Here is a 20,270-nt window from a genome sequence, read left to right on the forward strand (position 1 = left end):
CAAGGACACAAACCCACATGGCACCCTGCAGCTTTGCCCTTGACAAAGAAACCTCAAATATATCAGTGATCCACCTCACTGCCAACACCAAGCCAATTGCATAACAGAAGATTTTGGTTTGTTAGGGACTGAACTAGACTGTCAACTCCTTGGGGGCAAGAAGTGGGGCTACTTCTCGGTTGTACAGCACTGAGGACACTGTACAACCCATATATAACAACAACAACAAGGGTGATGGCTACATTCACTTATTACATGAGCTGAGCCTCTGGCTTTAATTCTGCATATCAGAATACCAAGCAAGATTTATTTTAAACAGATTTGTATCACCTGCAACAATCCACCAACTTGTGCATTTCAAACCCCTCCCCCGCCCTCCAAAAAGCCTCCTGAAGAACCACAACATTAGAAGATTTCCCTCAAATATTTTCCCCTCCCGCGAAAGGACTTGCAAACAAAGTGATCCAGGAGTCACATGCCGGAGAAAGGGGTGTCCCGTCTGCGGCAAGGGCATGGAAGTTGCACCTACCTTTGCTTCCCCCAAATCGGGCTCCTCCTCGTAGTAGCCCTGCCCGGATTCATAGGCAGCGGCGGTGGCCGGCTCCCTGGGTCCCAGCAGCAGAGCAGCAGCAGCCAGATAGCAAACCAGAGAGAATAATCCCAGCAAGTGCATTGTGCAAGGATGGCAGGGTGGGTGCGTGGCGGGGCGGGGGGAGCTTGAGGAGTGTACGGGGAATCGTGAGGCTCCTTGGCTTTGTTGGTTGCCTCCCCCCAAGATCCAAGGCGGCAGAATCCCTGGGATGGAGAAGATGCAGCAGCACCAGCTCCCAGCAAGGGAGCTCCCAACGCGCCCGGCCGCTGTGCAATTGCTCACCGAAGTTAGCTGGAGTTTGCCAGGTGAAAAGCCACCAGGAAACCGGACATCCGAGCCGGGCTCGCTCAGGAGCAGGGAGGTGAGGCAGGGCAGGGAGGAGAGGGAGAGCGCAGCTGCTCACACCAATGGGGCTTCCTCCTTCTGCTGCAGCCCCCTGCCTGCACACACGCAGCGCAGCCCCATGGACTAGGCGAAGCCGGCGCGGGGGAGAGCGAGCCGCTCAACTCACTCTCCTGCCTTGGCTCGCAGGACGCCTGTCAGCGGCTGCGGGGCCCCGGGTGCTGGAGCCTCCTCAACGCGTGGAGCTGAGCGGCAGCAGCGGCCGCAGGGGGCGGACATGGCTCAGGCGCCCTCTGCCTGTGCCTCTGAGGCTGAGCGACTGGCTGGCGGCGGGAGGGCGGGGAGGAAAGGGTGTGAGCCCCCCCCCCCCCCCACCCCTCGGGCTGCCTCCTCCCGCTCCTGCGCTTCCCACAAGCAGCCACTCGCCGTGCAACGCTTTTCCCGGGGCTGAGGAAATGTGAGACGGGAGGCGCGCGCCTGCTCCGGGCCAGCCGGCGAGATGGGGCCACACGCTGCGCCGGCCTGTCCCTCGAGCCGGGACCTGCCTCCCGCGGCTGGCGGCGTCGCACCTTTCTTACTCGCCTCCGCTTTGCAGCCCCGAAAGGTGCAAGGAGGCTGCAGAGCAAGCTGACTGCATGGGGGCAGTTGGTGCTAGGTCTCAACCTGATGCCAGGGACTAAGCCCCGTGCCAGGATCTCAACGCGCTTTGCAAGCACCTATTAAACAACCCACACTACTGTAGCCCCAGCCCTGCACTCCCTTTCTTCATAGGCCAAATTACCACCGGCTGCAGGATCAAACCCTTAGGAAGTTTATGTATTGTATTTTATTCAGCCTTCAGCAGTGATGTCCGTGCTTAGAGTTGCTTACATCACAAATGGACAAATCCCGAAGGCCTTAGGCAAAATTTCCATTGACTTCAGGTCGATTATTGGAAAGGAGTCACTGGGCTTTTTTGCCTAAGTAAAATGAGGAGGATTTGGGGCGCTGTTGTTTTGTTTTTGTTTTTTTTAACCGGTGGCCCAAGCAAGATTTTTGCCAGCTTGAGAAGAGACCGTCACCAATACCTTACTTCGGTGCTGTGCTTCTTCAAATAGAATTGGAGCAATCCTCGACTTGAAGCTGCCTTCAATCGGAAGTGTATTGGTACCGTATTTCACTGAAGCTGTGGTTAAAAAATAAAGCCTTTTTAAAAAACACACATTTCTAATGAAAGTAAGGTGATACATATTTTGCTTAAGTCTTGGGTGTATGAAAGGAAGGGGTTTTATTCCCTACATACTTCTTTTCCTTTGATATCATCAATGTTATTGAAGAGCTACTGACATATGAAAACTTTTGAAAATCATTTAAAGGAATTTTCTTATGTATTAAATGTTTTGTATTTATTCCCCACCCCCCATATGGGTATTTGTGTTTGTGGGAGGGAAACTTGGTTACTATGGGCCGGATTCTGCCACCATACTGTTATGTTACCTTACTTCTTCAGTAATTCCATTATGATTACTCAAGAACTACAAACTATTCAGCATAAGTAAGGGTGGCAGTATCAGGCGCTAAGAGTTTCTGTACATCTGTTTTATTCCTCTGTTTAATCATCGGTAGCATCACAACTGTATGCTGTGGAAATTATTTTGAAGCCACAAAGAACTACACAATTTTAAGATACAAAGAGCCAGATAGTTTTCATAAAGATTAAAACAAATAACGGAAAAGAAATACAGAAAAAAATATAGTGTAGAAGCAGAACTGCAGGTGATTAAAACATTTTTCAGATAAGTAGGGCTTCTGTTTTCAGAGTTTATTAATGTCATTTTTCAGGGTTATTTTTTAGCACTTTGACTTTTGTGTGAATGTCCAAAAATTGGGGGTTTCTTGGCTCTCTTTACAGTATATACTGTAATGAGTAATGTATACAACATACACTAGTGCATACTGTAATTAGTAATCTCTTTGTAATGTTCCATAGTGCACTTTCAAGTTTGTTTCAAACAGCACTATAGTAAAGCACACTAGGGACCTTTAGTTCGCACTGACCAATTAATGTGCAACATGTTAGCGCACTTTAGAAATCACACCCCCATTCGCCGCATTACTGCTTTGTGTGGACAAGCCCTTAGAAGCAACCATTTCCAGTGTTTTTCCAGTAACTGTTGGATAAACACTAATTTCATTTTTTTGGAGGGGGGGTGTTTTATTGATGTTCATCAGTTAAAACGTAAAATCAGAAGCCCTATCTATAAAGTACTAATAAGTCTGTAGCAGTGTAACCCTGTTGGTAACAGGTTATCAGAGAGACAAGATGGGTTAGGTAATATCTTTTATTGAACCAACTTCTGTTGGTGAAAGAGACAAACTTTTGAGCAACAGAGAGTTTTTATTTTGATCTTGAAGAAGCAGCCTGTGTTGCTTGAACCTTGTCTCTTTCCACCAACGGAAGTTGGTCCAATAAAAGATATTAACTTTCCCACCTCGTCTTTCTGGTAAATCTTTAGTTTCTTCACAGAAACCAACATAGCAGCAGACTGGGAACTATGGTGGGAGTTGAATGAAAGAAAAATGGGAATAATTATGTAATGTTCTTCAGCTGTTACTTTACAAAGTTTTCAGTTGTGCACTGGGATCTAAGCAAATGGACCTTTGCGCCTGTGCAGTCCAACTACAGGACTGAGGAAAAAAAAAAAGTGTACTCTGGGAATGCAGCCCTGTACAAACCATGAAAATAGTGTAACTGATTTGAATTTAAACATCACAGGACCCTTCATCATAATGGCAGCCTATTGTAGAAAGAAAGTTTTTTAAATAGTAACATTTCCTACTTTATAAGTAGGATTTTTTAAAATCAACATGATTTCTAATTACAGTCATTGGTCTCTGTGTGGGAATATGTTTATGTAAATATAATCCATCTTTAGGTAAAGGATTTTCTAGTAGTGTTCCAGTGTCCTTTGTTAATAAAAGCAAATGCCACCCCTCCCCCCAAATGCTGTACCTTAAATGTGAGCTTTAATAATTGGGAAGAGCTGAAATTTATACAGTTAAAAATTCCAGAGTTCCAAATCATGATAACTTATGTGGGAACAGACCAGGCCTTCCATAGTTACTATAAATCTACCTGGTTGACATGTATTTAGATCCAGCTATTCCAATCTCTGAGTGTCAGGCAAGGACCAACTTTTAATTCCCTAAAACTAAAACAGGACACAACACAACCCATATTATTCTAAATTCCCAGCTTCAGAATTTTCCCAGCTCCTTTTACAGTCTCATTCTGTCTGTACTTTGACTTTGCAATCAAGACCCCAATCCTCCAAACACATACACTTGTGCTTAAGTTAATGCATATGAGTAGTACAATTGAGTTAAATGGGATGACTCCAGAATGTAAAGTTAATCACTACTTAACTCTCTGCAAGATAGAGGCCAAAATTCCTGAAACTTGCAGAGTCCAGCAGTTCTAAATCTTGCACATCTTCTCATCCCCAATTGTAGATGCTTTGTATCCTCTCTATGCAGATAATCAGATATGCCACTGGTGATTTGGACTGGTTCCTGAACCGTTCTTTCTTAAGACCTTTTTTCAATTCACACTGTATTTTTTTCAGCTGAACTAGAGACCATTTTCTGTTACTTGTAAGTTAGCACACAAACTTTTAAAGAGCTAAATTAATAAAATCTTAAAATACTATCCTTTTTAGCTAACAATTATATACAGTATTATGTACATCATATATCATGCTATAGCATGAATAAAATAACCAAAAACCATTACAAAGTTACATTTTCAGCAAACCCAAGGAAATCTTTTCATCTAATCATCTGAGAAGGGTGCATTACAGCCAAGTATCCAGAGATTTCAGAGTAATTGATCAATATTTGCAAAAAGAAAAGGAGTACTTGTGGCACCTTAGAGACTAACCAATTTATTTGAGCATGAGCTTTCGTGAGCTACAGCTCACTTCATCAGATGAGCTCATGCTCAAATAAATTGGTTAGTCTCTAAGGTGCCACAAGTACTCCTTTTCTTTTTGCGAATACAGACTAACATGGCTGTTCCTCTGAAACCTGATCAATATTTGGTTTACTTTGAGCTGGTCAAGAAAGTCAAACGTGAATCTTGGCTATGGGCTTTTTGCCCAAACCTGGCAACAGATATTGATGTCTAGTAAACAGAATAACCCTAATTTTCCCTGGCATCAAATCTGCTGTGGAACCCCCCCCCCTTTTTTTTTTCTATTTGAATACTTAAAAGTATTTACCCCTCCCCTCACCCTCAAATCAAGCAAAAGAATGTTATACAGTATCATTATTAAGATATGTGCATAGTAAGTAAGGATGAATATCACTCCTATGGAGTGGACCAGTGCAAGGCCAGTAACCGACTTATTTTAAGGACTTCAGTGGGACTTAATAGCACATAGGCCTTGTACTGGCCTTCCGTACAGAAGTGAGTTTCATACAATGTATAATAAGATATAGTGAAGGCATACATGGCCATTTTTCAGTCTGCCCACCACTACTCTGTAGCTGCAATACTAACTATGATTAGCAAACAAACAGAATCTTATATGGACCCATCTCAAGCAATTTTCTCAATGTATTATTTTAAGAAGTATAAAAAAAAATCCAAATGACAGGTTTCAGAGTAACAGCCGTGTTAGTCTGTATTCGCAAAAAGAAAAGTAGTACTTGTGGCACCATAGAGACTAACCAATTTATTTGAGCATAAGCTTTTGTGAGCTAACTGTAGCTCACGAAAGCTTATGCTCAAATAAATTGGTTAGTCTCTAAGGTGCCGCAAAAATCCAAATGTCAACCATCTTGGTGTTTTAATATACCAGGTACATCTGTCGAGCACATTCCCTTACTGTGTCTAGACATACCTGATATGTCCACATGTTCCATCTGAATGAATGGAGATAGAAAACAGTTGTGGAAACATATGCACATTTCAGAAGCAGGATGCCTCAATGATAGGAAATGTCATTTGGGAACTGCAATAAGGAAACGAGCTGAAAGGGTGGGATTTGAGGAAGTTTATCTACAACAGTAGCAGTAAAGTCAGTAGCTCATTATTATAACTTGGTTTTATGATTGTTGTTGTGGAACTTATAGAACTAAGAATCTTATGTGGTCAAATTTTCTTTTGTGATTTTGATTTTTCCTTGTATTTAAGTCTCAGCTAGTCACTGTGTTTTCGTTTAGATTCAAAATTAAATTGCACTCTGTCTCTAAATAGACTCACATATTTTATAAATTAAGAGGTATTTCCAAGAGATAAAAAAGACAAATAGTGCTGTTTTGCTTTTGTTCTAACACACAAGATCTTTATTTCTCACTAGCAGGTTTCATTTAGTTTATATATAATGTAAGTCTCAACGAAAAACAGACAGCACAATTCCTGAGCTCTGCAAATCAAAAGAACCTTGGGGTGTTTTTCTGCAGTTGTTCCAAAAGGTGAAAGTGTTGTTGTAAGCCTCACTTCTCTCCTCCCCCCCCCCTTGCAATCACTCTTTTTCTTTGTGTCTATGCAGAGTATTTTAAAAAAAAATCTGAATGTTAGCCAAGATTTTCATAAGTCATGAGTGATTTTGAGTGCCTCCTTTCTCAGAGACCCATCTTGAGATGCATCATAGGAGCCTGATTTTCAGAAAGTGCTGAGCACCCAACTTCTGAAAGGAAAAAAAAAAGACCTTTTAAAAGGCACCTTAAGTTAGGCATCCAAAAATCAAGACACTGAAAATCACTTCTTGTTTCACAGTATCTGTCCCTTTATGTTTTAATGCCCCCAAAACATTACATTCTTTCATGTTTCTCTTCCTTCTTTGCCACTTTGAGACACATACCTATTACACGGGGGAAAACACCTGAGATGCTGTAAAATACCAGTTGCAACAGCAAAGTTAAAGGTGCAGTCTGATGTTCAGTCTGTACTTCTTTTTTTCCCCGTTATATCTTATGTGTATTTTATAGAAAGGAAGTATTTAAACGTACCGCATCATTTTACTGCTTGTGTGCTTAATGCACTCTCTTTCCTTCTTCACGCTCTCTGATTTAAAAGGGTCATTTTTTTGGCTGGCTCAGTGTTTAGTGTTGCCTTGCCTGATCCAAGTTAGGGTCCTGAGCCTAGTCATTTAAGACCTAATCTAAAATCCTTTGAAGTCACTGGGAGTCTTTCCACTGACTTCAGTGGGCTTTGGATCAGGATGGTGTGAAGTAAATCATGCCCAAGGAGAAACTGCACTATGCATCTGTGCTAGTCTTGGACTCTGAATGTAGATTTATCCATTATTCCTCTCTAAAGAATGAGCCTTTTAATTCAATGAGAAAGAAAATTATTTTGCAGAAGTGGCATCTAAGATATTTAGACTGATAACTTGGTCTATAATATCTGAGAATTTTTTAAATTTATTTATTTATGTTTTGTTTTGGAAACTTGTACTTGTTTAAAATCACCTCAGTGATGATCAGTAAGGTCCTGATCCTGCAAGCCCTTGATGTGAGTTCTGCATTTCAGGGCTTGCAGGATCATGCTTTGAATTACGTCATTCTCTTTAGATTCAATTCAGTCCTAAAAAGAAAAGGAGTACTTGTGGCACCTTAGAGACTAACCAATTTATTTGAGCATAAGCTTTCGTGAGCTACAGCTCACTTCATCGGAGCTGTAGCTCACGAAAGCTCATGTTCAAATAAATTGGTTAGTCTCTAAGGTGCCACAAGTACTCCTTTTCCTTTTGCGAATACAGACTAACACGGCTGTTACTCTGAAATTCAGTCCTAGTTTTCCTCTTTCTGAAGCTTCAGAACGCCTCTGGCAGTGGAAATTCCCAGTGTATGGTGAGGGTCACCTGAATCCTTGCTGAAGGCACCTGAATCCTTGCTGTACTAAAGGACTGGAGCCAGCTGGTGCAACCCACGAATAGGCAGCACTGGCTAGCATGCTCAAGGGAACTGCTTGTTCAGCAAAGTCCTTGGGTAGTCTCCACTCATGGGACCACCACAGATCTTTAAAGTTGTTCTTGAGCAGGAATCCCTAGAGGAGGGCAGCAGTGCAGACTCTGACACCCATCGTTCCCCAGAGCTGGGTCTTTGGCCTTGGGTTCAGTTGTCCCACAATGGGGGTGGAAGCTTTCTCTTTAATGTAGCTTCTTTCTAGTGGTGTAATAAGCTTTGCACAAGCATTGGTGTGTGGGCAATTTGGTTTGATTGCCTATAAACTGACTATCTCTGCACATAGTAATGCAGTTTGTAGTCATAACTTTAAATCTAAGCAATAAAAATTACTGCTCCTTAGCTGAACATTCTGTACAGTCTATGTATAATCAAAGCCATGTTGTTATATAAATAACTTCAAAATCAACAGAAAAATATTAGTAGTCAATAGCACATGACTACCACACACATCACATTACATATCCAACAGTGTGTTACTCTTCAGACTGACAATTTACTGAGAGAGAGAGAGAGAGAATGCATTCAGAACCGTTTTCCTGCTAGCGTTTATAAAATGTTTTTGGAATGTAACAGAGGAAAACAAGCCCCAAAATAATTGAAAACAAATTCCTGTATAATTGTTCAACGGATGGCCAAATTCAGTCCTAATGTGATTACCTTTGTTTTTTCATTCCACTTTCCTTCTACTGTGTGTCATGGTGTTTGTTTTTACCTGTTGGTTTCTCCAATACTGTTTTTTCCTTAGTTTAAGATTTCTGTATAATAATTTGGCATAATTTTAGAAAATCAGAATGCAGTAAGTTCTCCCGCTGACTTGGCCACTTACATCCAGAGGGATAAGATGTAAACATTACTATATGTGAAAATTATTTTCAGTAAGTACTACCTTGTCAAAGGCGGATGTGCACTAGTCTTGGGGGACAGTGGGTCAAAATGGTAGTGGACATTTTATTATTCTCACACCTCTATTTATTATTGAATATAATGAATAGAATTGACTGAGACCTGTGACTCATTAATGGCCTTTACAAGTCAACTATCAGTTTAATATTTATAAGCAATGGTCAGTCAAATGAATAATTGCTGTCATAATAATAATCCTTAGCACATATAAATGTTTTTAATCTCTGAAGTACTTTATGGGCACTAGCTAATTAAGCCTCACCCCTTATTCCCTGCGACGTAGGAAAGCATTATTATTAGTGAAGGCCTGAGATATTGAGTTTGTCAGTGACTCCACATCCAAACTTTGCCAAAGTTCAGAGGTGTTCAGATCATGACAGAAATTCAGAATCAGAGTCACTAAAGTTTGGGAACGTTCAGTTTCCGTGGTTTTGTTTGGGCCCATCACTAAATATAATTTCATTTTTACAGGTGGGTAAACTGTATCCTTGGTTGATTTGCTTCAAGCCACAGAGTGAGGCAGCATCTTGCCTGGCTCTCAGTCCCATTGTCAAATGATACCATAACAAAAATAAATAATTTTAAATAGCAGCATTGTCATAGTAGCCAATGTAACGTACAGACAAGCTTGGAAATGAACAAATAGGAAATCCCTGTTGTAAGAATTACTCGCTTCATTTAGATTATATAAAATAAGCAAGTACATGCAGAATGCTATGTCTTAAATATGATGTTTCTATAAAGAGGGAATGACCGAGTCCAGTGGTTCTCAAACTATGGGGCGGGCCTCCTGAGGGAGGTGCGGGAATGTGTCAAGGGAGGCACAAGGTGTGTGCATTTTTTTTTTTTAAAAGTGCTCTGGCTGTCAGACCTGAGTGGCTGGGCTGGGGCTCCTGCAGAAGGGCCGTGCACACCTGGGAGGCAGGGATAAAGGGGACAGCCTGAGCCCCGCCACCCAAGCTCAGGCTCTCCTTCCCCCCATCTTTTCCCTCACCTTAAGGCGGCAGGGCTCCAGCTGTCAGCCCCAGGGTGGCAATGCGGTGCTAAGTCTGCAGTGAAAAGTAATATTGATGAATATCCCTTTTCACATTGTCTCCCTCACTCGCTGCTGGCATGGTGCTGCCTTCAAAGCTGGGCTCCCGGACAGCAGCTGCTGCTCTCTGCTCTGCCTTCAGAACTGGGTGGCGGTATATGTACTTTTGGGGGGTGGGGAGTGAACAACTACAGACACAAAGAAAAGGGGACTTGTCAAATAAATTGAGAACCACTGACCTAAGACCATCTGACTGTTGTGTTGCAGATCACAGAAAAAATATGAAGGAGATGGCAAGAAATAAAATCTCTTATAAACAAAAAACAAGAAATATTATACATCAATCAGCAGTCAGGGAGGCTGCCTTTACTATCCGACTTACTATATGTTGCATAAATCATTTTAGACTTGGCAACATACATTACTGGATTCCAATCTAAAGTTTTTTTCATGATTAAACCTAATGTTTAATTCATCTTTCTGGTCGGGGTGGGGAACCTCTGGCCCATGGGCTGAAATTTAATGGGCTTAATTTAATCAGGCCCACAGCAAGTCTCCACACCACGGGCCGGAAGCCCCACAGCTCCTGGGCGCAGGGGCAATCAGGGAAGCTCCACGCGCTGCGCCCGTCCCAGCTCCACAGCTCCCATCCCAGCACCGGCTCCACCGCTCCCTGGCCACCCCTCCACCTAGGGGTCAGACATGCCAGCTGCTTCTGGGAGCAGTGCGGGGCCAGAGCAAGCAGGGAGCCTGCCTTAGCCCCACTGCGCCACCAACCGAGAGCCGCCGCAAGTAAGCACCACCTGGCCGGAGCCCACATCCTGAACCCCCTCCTGCACCTCAACTCCCTGCCCCAGGTCAGAACCCCCTCCCACACCCTAACTCCCTCCCAGACCCCACACCCCACTCGCATCCCAACCCCCTGCCCCAGCCCTAAGTCTCCTCCTGCACTCTAAACCCCTTGGCCCTAGCCCAGAGCCCCCTCCTGCACACCAAACTCCTCCTCCCCACCCCCACCCCAGAGCCTGCACCCCCAGATGGAACTCACCCCCTTCTGTACCCCAACCCCTGCTCCAGCCCAGAGCCCACTCCCATACCCTTAACCCCTCATTTCTGGCCCCATCCTGGAGCCTAGAGGAATCCCCTAGCCTCCACGCCCCCCATCCCCATGGGGCTGTGTGTGGCCTGTGACTGATTTTTTCTGTGGGTCAGTGGCCCCTGATAGAAAAAAGGTTCCACACCCCTGTTCTAGACCTTTTTAGAGGAAAAAGCTTTTTTATGTTTTATGCTGATTCACTGAAGTATTACAGCCATTATCAGAGCTGTTCCCACATCCCAAGCCTAAAACCAGAAAAATGGGGAACCAAGGCTGTAAAAATTCCATATTCAATCTTTAATCCTTTAATTCCCAAGAGCCATTAAAGCAGTGCATTTTGTATATGGTTACAAAGAATTCAAGAGTGAAGGTGCATTGATGTTCAGAATGCATCTTTAGTTATAACATTTTCACCATCTTCAGAGGGCCAGGAAACGTCATTTCTTATCTCAAATGAGGACCTTGCCAACAATCCACATATTAGTCATGTGCAGACAAAGCTACTGACTGCCACCAAGAAGATGAGGCATGCAACATGAAGCAGATCTCCTACTCCCAACAAAGGCAGCCATGAACACAGCACATCAGTACTCTATCAGGCCCACTGGCTGTCTCTCTCTTTCCAAATGAAATTTGAGCAGCTACTCCTGGTCTACAGGGCAGTAAGCATTCTGGGTCTAAGCTCATTCAGAATGTGCGCCTAATCATAAGAGTCCAATGCAGCTACACTCCACAGGGACACTTCAGCTAAACTGGCCAGCATACTACTCTTCAGTACAAGGGGCAGACTAGCAGAGTGTTTTCAGTGGCTGGCCACAGCTATCGTCACACTATCAAGGGAGATTAGATTGAGTATGAGCTTGTGTTCAGTTCCAACTACAAATCCACCTCTTTAATAAGCCTTCCCTCAGTAATGGCATCATCTGAGCACCAACACACAAATCAGAAGGGAGGAAGTAGGAGACTAGAAGAAAAGAATAAAGGAGAAAAACAATACACTGAACAAGAGAAGCTGTGAGAATATGGTCATTTGAAGCACGTTTGGTGCTATCTTTATTTGTTGTAAAATACCTAGATATGGTAATAGGTAACTATAGCTTAGATAATGCTAAAGTGAGTTTTCAAAAGATATCATAGTTTACTTACTTTTTCATATTTAAAAATTGAGGGGGGCGTGCAAGAATCCTTAAATTCACCAAATTATACAGGGCCAAACTGTGCCTTTCATCCTTCAATGCCTATTTAGGGACCAGGAACAATTGCAGTCCTTGCACTTGTGTGAGTGCAATGATTGCTTCTGGCTTGTACCACCCAACTGGGATAGAGAGAAGATGAGGCTGTAGCTCCACTCTGCCCTCCTACCCCCTTTGAGTGATGCAACCTAGGTAGAATGACTGACACTTCTAGTCCTGCAGTCACAGAGGAGTGTATGTTACATCCACTAAAAATGGCATAGTTTCTGTGCTTGTTGGGAGTAGGCACAATGCCTTCTGGAGTTCCTACTGCAGAGGTATATCTGGGCAATATTACAACGCAAGGGCACAACTCGTGTTCATCATATGTTAAATCAGCTATAGAGTACCCCCGTTCTCCCCCCTCCCCACGCTGTATTTATGCAAAACATATTCAAGGTAGAATTTCAGCCTTAAATCCAAATTTTCCTCTTTTTTGGGATGGGTTAAATCAGACCCTTAGTATATATGTGCATAAAATATCTATTTACAAATTATTGACTCAGTGCAACGGGTTTATAATATGGATACTGCATATGGGTTGGATTCTCAGCTGCATCTGAGCTGCACTCAAGCACAGTGGTGGTGGTGAGGCTGTCATGGAGCCGGTTGAGACTCATTGATCCTGAATCATGTGCGTATTGAATCGTATTGAATTTCAATAGGAGCTGAACACCTAGCTTTCTTAGGCTCCTTTGAAAATCCCAGCCTAAGTATTAATCAAAGCACTTTAAACTAAAGAAAAGATTACTTTAAAGTGAATTTTATGCCAGACTGCTCATTTTCTTTCCTTATTTATGTGTATCTCTGTATTTGGAAAATTTCCCCCAAAAGGGGACAATGTAGTGTCTCTCATTACCTAGGAATATACTTTGAAAATTAGTTACTTAGGTTTTAAGAATGGGATGAAGAAGTCTATTCTCTTCCCTTCCAGACAGGATTTACATTTTGAATATAAAAATGCATACAAGGATACAGAACAGAACTTAAAGTATAACAGGTTTTGTGCTTATTAGGGTGTCTTTCACATGGCACATTGTCTGCTAAAACCGTGTTGCAGATGCCTCATTAAAAAACCCTGCTGAATGCAGTGGAGATGGGAAAAAAACCATCATGACTTCAGTCCATTTGCAGTCAAGGTCAAATAGAGAGCTGCAAGTCCGACGCCTTATGTTTTTTAAAACTCCCTCCCCAAGTCCTCCCTGCACACACACTACTGCGGCGCATACTTGAGGTGAAAGTTTCAGCATTTCAACAGTTAGTCAGCTTCATGTTTTCACAACACAAGGAGTATTATAACACTGCTCATTCTTTCAGGTTGACTTGAACACTTGACCTTACATGTAAACTCCTTTCCTATGGTGCAAAGCTAAACATTGTAATTTTAGCTAAATCAGCTTTTGGTTTATCAACCATGACAAAACAAAGAGCTGGCAATTAAACATTTCAGGGCATATTTAACCTTTACCCTTCCTTGAAGGAGTAGGGCAGCTTGTGTTAAAGACAAACAGAGGGCTACAATTACGTGGGTTTTACCGTGCATGGATTTGGAAATTCAGAAAGTTTCTGGTCACTGAATTTCTCCCCCAGTTCAGCAGTTGGAGCGCTATTTGTTCCACCCATGGAAATGACAGTGGGTCCAGGCTCTGAAATCCATGGAAATCCCACAAATGTCAGGATGCTTCCAGGGGGCAGTTTTGCCTTGATACCCTTCCAAACCGATGTCAGCCTGCAGTGCCTCTTGGAGAACCTGAGGGTTGCAGCCAGGAAGAATTAAGTATTGTTCTAAGCAGCAGTGACATGTGGGTGGGTTTTCAAATAGATTATCCACCACATCCAAGGAAAGGAAGCCAAATCCAGTGTCTGCATCCAGACTTCTCTCCGTTCCACTCACTCCCAGCCATGGAGTCTCAATGCCGTGAAGGAGTGGCCATGAAATGTGGAGGTCAGGGAAAGAATGCAGCAGAGCCATGGGATTGGCCCCTCGTTTGGTGCATTTTGCTACCGTTTGCTCCACACAGTGGAAGGTAGCAGGTGACTTGGTATTAGAAGCCATATTTGTATCCAGGTTCACTTATGCTAGTTATTCCCTTACTTGTCAAACAACAGGAATGTAGCAGTAAATCAAAGGTAGAGAATTTTTGGAATTGCTGGTTGAGTTACTTACCTTTATATAGCTTAGATTTTTCTCTTACTCCATTCTGTTTAGATAGGCATTTACCTAAAAAACCCAAACTAACCTGACAATAAAGGCACAATAAATTACAATTCCTATGAAAAAGGCCAAAGGAGAAGCTTGTTAGATTTTAGTGACGGAATGAGCAAATTAGTGGATGAAGATAATACAGCAAATATACTACACAAAGTTGAAAACTAGCTAATAGATCATAACTAAAGGGTTATGATATATTGCAAGTTATCAACCTGGGAAATATCGAGTCAGTTGCTGCAGAGTGCTGGCTACATTCTAGATTTATTTACTGTCTTAATCAGTGCTTTGCAATTAAAGTAAACAACATGTTAATTAACTTTAAATTTTAATGATTAATATTAAACAGAGCATTTGAGATTCAGTGAGAACAGAGAAATACAAAGGGGCCTATTTCTGGTAATTCTGGGGGACTAATAATCACCTTCTACTTTATTTGCAGATTAGAAACACTAAAGACAGAGAAGAGTTCCTTATGGTGGTATAAGAAGATTTCATGGGAAGTAACAGGATCAAATGAAGAAAAGGAAAAATTTCCGGAGAGAGAGAGAGAGAAAGTGGGCTGCAGAATGGGACAATTAAACTAGTCTGGACAAAGCAATAAAAATGCAATAAAGAGACCAAATATGCACTGACAGGTGAATGGATTAATTTCTGTGATTCACTGATCCTCCTTCATTCTGCGACTGGAAAAAGTCACGGAATCACTCGTCTGCATTATCTGCTACCTCCCATAGAACATGACAATTATAGCAGAAAAAAAAATATAATTCAAAAGACAGCATTCAAAATTATAAATGTCCTTTTTTCTGAATAATTTATGTTTACATAAAAAGCCATATTAACCTGGGACCAGCTCTCAATACCTTTTTCCTGGTCTGAAGCATGTTTGCCATGAATATGCACAGAAGGGGCACTGAGAGTGGATCTCTCCTTATTGGCATCATCATTGTGCTCCATTTCTCCAAATCCCCAAAACTTGCAGGTAAATAGAGCTGGGCATTGTACAAATATAACTCATTTTGAATACTAATAAGCAGTCTCAGGGCAACCCAGCCAATGGGCAGGAGTTTTGGTGCCACAGATAGGGGCACAGGAAGCAGAACAACGGGGAGGCAGGAGTTGTCCGCATGGTGGTTTTTACATTTATGGATCTCTTGGGCTTCCTACCCTATAAATCCCCTGGCTATACGGACTTGGAGGGGGGGTCTTATCCTTTGCCTACTCTGCAGTCCCCCAAATCCCTCTTTTTGAGGTGAAGATTGGGAGAAAATTCTGCAGGAGGGACTTCACTGATATTTCCTGCCTCCTTGATCATTTCCCACAGTTTTTCCAGGCTGTAACAGTATGTTTTGTTTGGTTTTTCCTTACATTTACATTTTATGAAAGCATTAAAGGGCCAAAACCTCAAAGATGGGCATCCTTTACATGAAGCCCACTGCAACAAACGTTAGTATGGCCTTCCCCATGGACTGAGCCTCTCAGTGAGTACAGTTTCCTCTTTACTTTTCAATGGGAGGAATTGCACCAGTTTTTAGAGTGGTTGACAATACAGTGAAATACTGGCCCAACTGAAATTAATGGGAGTTTTGCCATTGATTTCAATAGATCCAGATTTCACCTTGGGTGTAATTTCTTCTTGTGTATCTGAATTCAGAGAAATTCCTGGGAATAAAATATGTACAAAGTCTAGATCATTGTAAACAGAGCAGTTACAAATGTATATCCAAGGGGAGATCTGAACACTGCTACAGCCTAACACTAATAGCAGCGATGAACATTACAGTGGTAGAAGCTTCCACTAGGTCATTGGGTATGGTATTATGTGAGAATGTTCTGATCTAGTCCCAAACGGGGGAGAGTTCCAGATAGTGTATCCACTTGATGCATCAAACATCCAATCCTGAAATCTTGCACTTCCAGTTTTTCTGCAGAGAATTTCCAGTCTATAGGGTGAATTCCATTAAATTGCACTGAGTTCTACTAAAAAATCACATTCTTCCTACAGGATAGGTAGGACATTAAAGCTCCCAGACAGTAAATAAAAGTAGGAATGTAAACAACATATTGCCAAATAGTCTGAAGCTCAGCTGAATGTATTACTTCTTTTTAACAATAATATCATCTGTTTAAAGAACAATGACTGACAGGGAGGACATTTTTGGCAGTTAATGATGAGTTGGCAGAGGTGAGATCATGAAGTGGAGTCTGTTATTATAAACCTTTGGAAGTGTAAAAGAATTATAAAGAAGAAAATTAAATAATTATCTTTTAATGGGCTGGAAAGTTAAACAGTCGTCATTGTTATGGATACAGCATTCTGTTTACAGCACTGTATTTTCCTAGCAGTTAATAACCACTCCAGTCACCAGTAGGAAATGACTTAATTCTGATCAGTTTAACATTGATTAGTAAATTAATACATATTTTACAATGCCCAAAGAGTGCACAGTGCTTTATGTGATCAACCAAAGAACAAGTCTCCTGATCTAACAGGGCACGGTGTCACTCCTGTCTTCTTCCCTTCAGAAACTGCACCCACTCCAACAGGTGTGCACTCACTGACATTTTATTTCAAGTTTTCTCCACCAATATCACTACAGTCCCCATGCAACAGTCTATTTACAATATCTACAGTGCTTGTCACTCTCATCAGGCAGGACCTAAGGGAAACAGAACTCTTCTTTCTCTGAGGCATCTACACTCCCCCTTCTCCCTGGCACTTCCTTTTTTGTGCCTCTTTATCAGATATGGGCTCATGGGCTAATTGGTTCTTTATGCCTACCAGCCTGATTAGATAATTACCCCAATCAGCTTCCTCTGGGGAACTAAATAGCATCTAAGTGATCAGAGTGCACTCACTGCACTCTGTGACACCTGGTTTACAGAGCTCTCAAAGTTAAATTTTATATATGACATGGTGCTGATCTAGAGTCATAAGGTGATGGGGCGAGGAAGGATGAGGATGAAGGATACATTACAAAAAAAAAGGAAAGAAAAGGACACTGACCTTTGACTGGATTTAAAAAAGAAAACTTTAAAAAAACCCCTCTCTGTTATGATGTATTTATTTGATCTCAATGATTTCTAATTTAAAGAAGTATTATCCAAAGTTTTGAAATTATTTTTTTTTTTGCATGGAACATGGATAAGGGTTGAGCATCTTGTAGTAATTTCTCCTAGGGAATACAATAGTTCATGCTACAGAAAGTGGCCTTAGAGTATAATTATGCTCCAAAAGTCTTTAAAAATGTCTTCCTGTGGCCCCATGTTTTTTGCATCTGATGAAGTGAGCTGTAGCTCACGAAAGCTTATGCTCAAATAAATCGGTTAGTCTCTAAGGTGCCACAAGTACTCCTGTCATAAATATAAAGGGAAGGGTAAACCCCTTTAAAATCCCTCCTGGCCAGAGGAAAAATCCTCTCACCTGTAAAGGGTTAAGAAGCTAAAGGTAACCTCGCTGGCACCTGACCAAAATGACCAATGAGGAGACAAGATACTTTCAAAAGCTGGGAGGAGGGAGAAAAACAAAGGGTCTGTGTCTGTCTGTATGCTGCTTTTGCCGGGGATAGAACAGGAATGGAGTCTTAGAACTTTTAGTAAGTAATCTAGCTAGGTATGTGTTAGATTATGATTTCTTTAAATGGCTGAGAAAAGAACTGTGCTGAATAGAATGACTATTCCTGTCTGTGTGTCTTTTTTTGTAACTTAAGGTTTTGCCTAGAGGGATTCTCTATGTTTTTGAATCTAATTACCCTGTAAGGTATATACCATCCTGATTTTACAGAGGTGATTCCTTTACTTCTCTTAAAAGTCTTCTTGTAAGAAAACTGAATGCTTTTTCATTGTTCTAAGATCCAAGGGTTTGGGTCTGTGGTCACCTATGCAAATTAGTGAGGATTTTTACCAAACCTTCCCCAGGAAGTGGGGTGCAAGGGTTGGGAGGATTCTAGGGGGAAAGACATGTCCAAACTACGTTTCCCAGTAAACCCAGTTAAAGTTTGGTGGTGGCAGTGGAAATTCCAAGGGCAAAGGGTAAAATTAATTTGTACCTTGGGGAAGTTTTAACCTGAGCTGGTAAAAGTAAGCTTAGGAGGTTTTCATGCAGGTCCCCACATCTGTACCCTAGAGTTCAGAGTGGGGGAGGACCCTTGACAACTCCTTTTCTTTTTGCAAATACAGACTAACATGGCTGCTACTCTGAAACCTTTTGTTTCTCAGTTACTCCAGATCAAAGTTTCTCATTTTGCAAGAAAACTATATGCCTTTTCTAACTGCCAGCCCTGTAAACTTAGTCTGGAATCTAAAAGTCAAGCTGGGCTCCTTCTAGTCCAAGGATCATTCCTGTTAAAGCTTTTGCAAGTGGAACTTTGCTACAATTCTGTTGATGATTCACGACTCATGATTCATATAAAAGACCAGCTCATTCTCCGATGGCTCTATCTTCTGCAGGACTAACATGTGTAAAACATAGTAAAAAGGTATTTTTTTCAAGGTGAGCAGATATGACTTGCAATACATAGGGAGAAATTCTGTCATGGAAAAAGATGACATTTTTACATAGTTTCTTTGCCTGCCATAAAAAAAAGACATTAGTCCCTTTTTCTACCTCATTTTATGGTTTCATTGCCTGCTACAAGCCCAAGCTACAGATACACATAATGTTTATAATATCAGTTTACAATACTTGTAATGTGGATGTCTGGCTTATTGGAGTCTGTGGAATCATAAGGGTCTTGAAAGATTTTTGAGTGGAATTTCTATAGAACTACATAAATATTTTATGCAGCATTTAAAATTCCTGGAATTTGTATATGTTTGCCAAACAGACATCTTTCTATAATGTTTACAGTAGAACATACAACATGCTGTAGCAGATTACATTTAATGTACATGGCCAAACCCTTGTCAGATAGAAAAGAGAAAAAGCTACATTTCACAACTATGATTTCATTGCAGTTATGAACAGTATTTCAATAAGGCTAATAAGAAACCTTCTGGATGACACGAGCTGTTAAAAATAGCTGACACCCAAACCACATCATTTTTCCTCGACAGATGATATTTAGAGTACTGTCCTCTTAAAAGATCTGGGAGCTGCTAATCTCACCTCATTGAAGTTATGGTAGTGATGTTTGAAGATCTGTGGAGCAGGAAGTATTCTATCCATGAACTTATGAAGATTGCAGAGTTTTCACTGAAAAATAACTATGAGCATAAAGAATGTTCATATACATCTGTTTAATTGCAAAATTAGTTTTTAACTATGAAAACTGGTGGTCATCTTTGGTCCACATTCTGCAAACACTTACACACATGACCAACTTTATGCACATGAGAAGTTCCTTGGGAACTCAGCTGGACCATTAATGTGCACTAATGCTTGCAGAATTGGGGCTTTTGTAGGATTGTTTTTATAGGATTGAGTTCAGCGTGGGTACTTGTGGAATAAGGTGGCACTCCGCCTGAATCAGAGGATCAGAAACTCACAAACTGTAAGGGATTTTATTCATGTTTGGTTATAATATGTTCACGTTATTATAGGTAACAGTTTGAATATGTATTGTTAAATACATTTGCTGTTTATCACTGAGACCTCATTTTGAATAATGGACACCACCTTGTTTGCGTCAAAAGACAGCAAAGACTCCAAGGACTTTTGCGCCCTTTTCTGAACAGGAGTGAACAGTCTGGAAAGGTCTGGTGCCTCGGAACCTTCACGCCACCAAGCCTATATAAGGGTGCTGCACATGACAGTTGGGGCTGTCTGCCTCAGAGGCAGCCAGTAGCAGGTTATTTGCATGGGCATTGGAGACCATCACCATCGACTATCAGTGAAATCACTTCGGGAGAAGACTGTGGAGTGATCTTGATTAGACTTGTTATCAGTTCCAGATCCTTTGGCTCTG

The 20,270-nt window shown here is 41.7% G+C and overlaps 1 protein-coding gene and 1 long non-coding RNA gene across 3 annotated transcripts in view; one reads left to right on the plus strand and one right to left on the minus strand.

The window, feature by feature from the left end:
- Positions 1-1,220, minus strand: part of VEGFC (vascular endothelial growth factor C) — a 141,783-nt gene extending 140,563 nt beyond the window's left edge. Inside the window, exon 1 of one of the 2 annotated variants that reach the window (XM_048847791.2) lies at positions 530-1,220. In XM_048847791.2, the coding sequence (XP_048703748.1) occupies positions 530-673 (144 nt within the window). In that variant the 5' untranslated portion in view covers positions 674-1,220. The remainder of the gene's footprint in view (positions 1-529) is intronic. The other variant, XM_048847793.2, reaches the window with a different exon arrangement.
- Positions 1,221-1,468: 248 nt separating this feature from the next.
- On the plus strand, positions 1,469-14,996 carry LOC125635741 (uncharacterized). Its single transcript, XR_007356356.2, has 2 exons — positions 1,469-2,149; positions 14,804-14,996. It is a non-coding gene; the product is annotated as an uncharacterized LOC125635741 (long non-coding RNA).
- Positions 14,997-20,270: the final 5,274 nt, after the last annotated feature.

The sequence above is a fragment of the Caretta caretta genome, chromosome 4 (genome assembly GCF_965140235.1).
Source record: "Caretta caretta isolate rCarCar2 chromosome 4, rCarCar1.hap1, whole genome shotgun sequence".
Classification (NCBI taxonomy): domain Eukaryota; kingdom Metazoa; phylum Chordata; order Testudines; family Cheloniidae; genus Caretta; species Caretta caretta.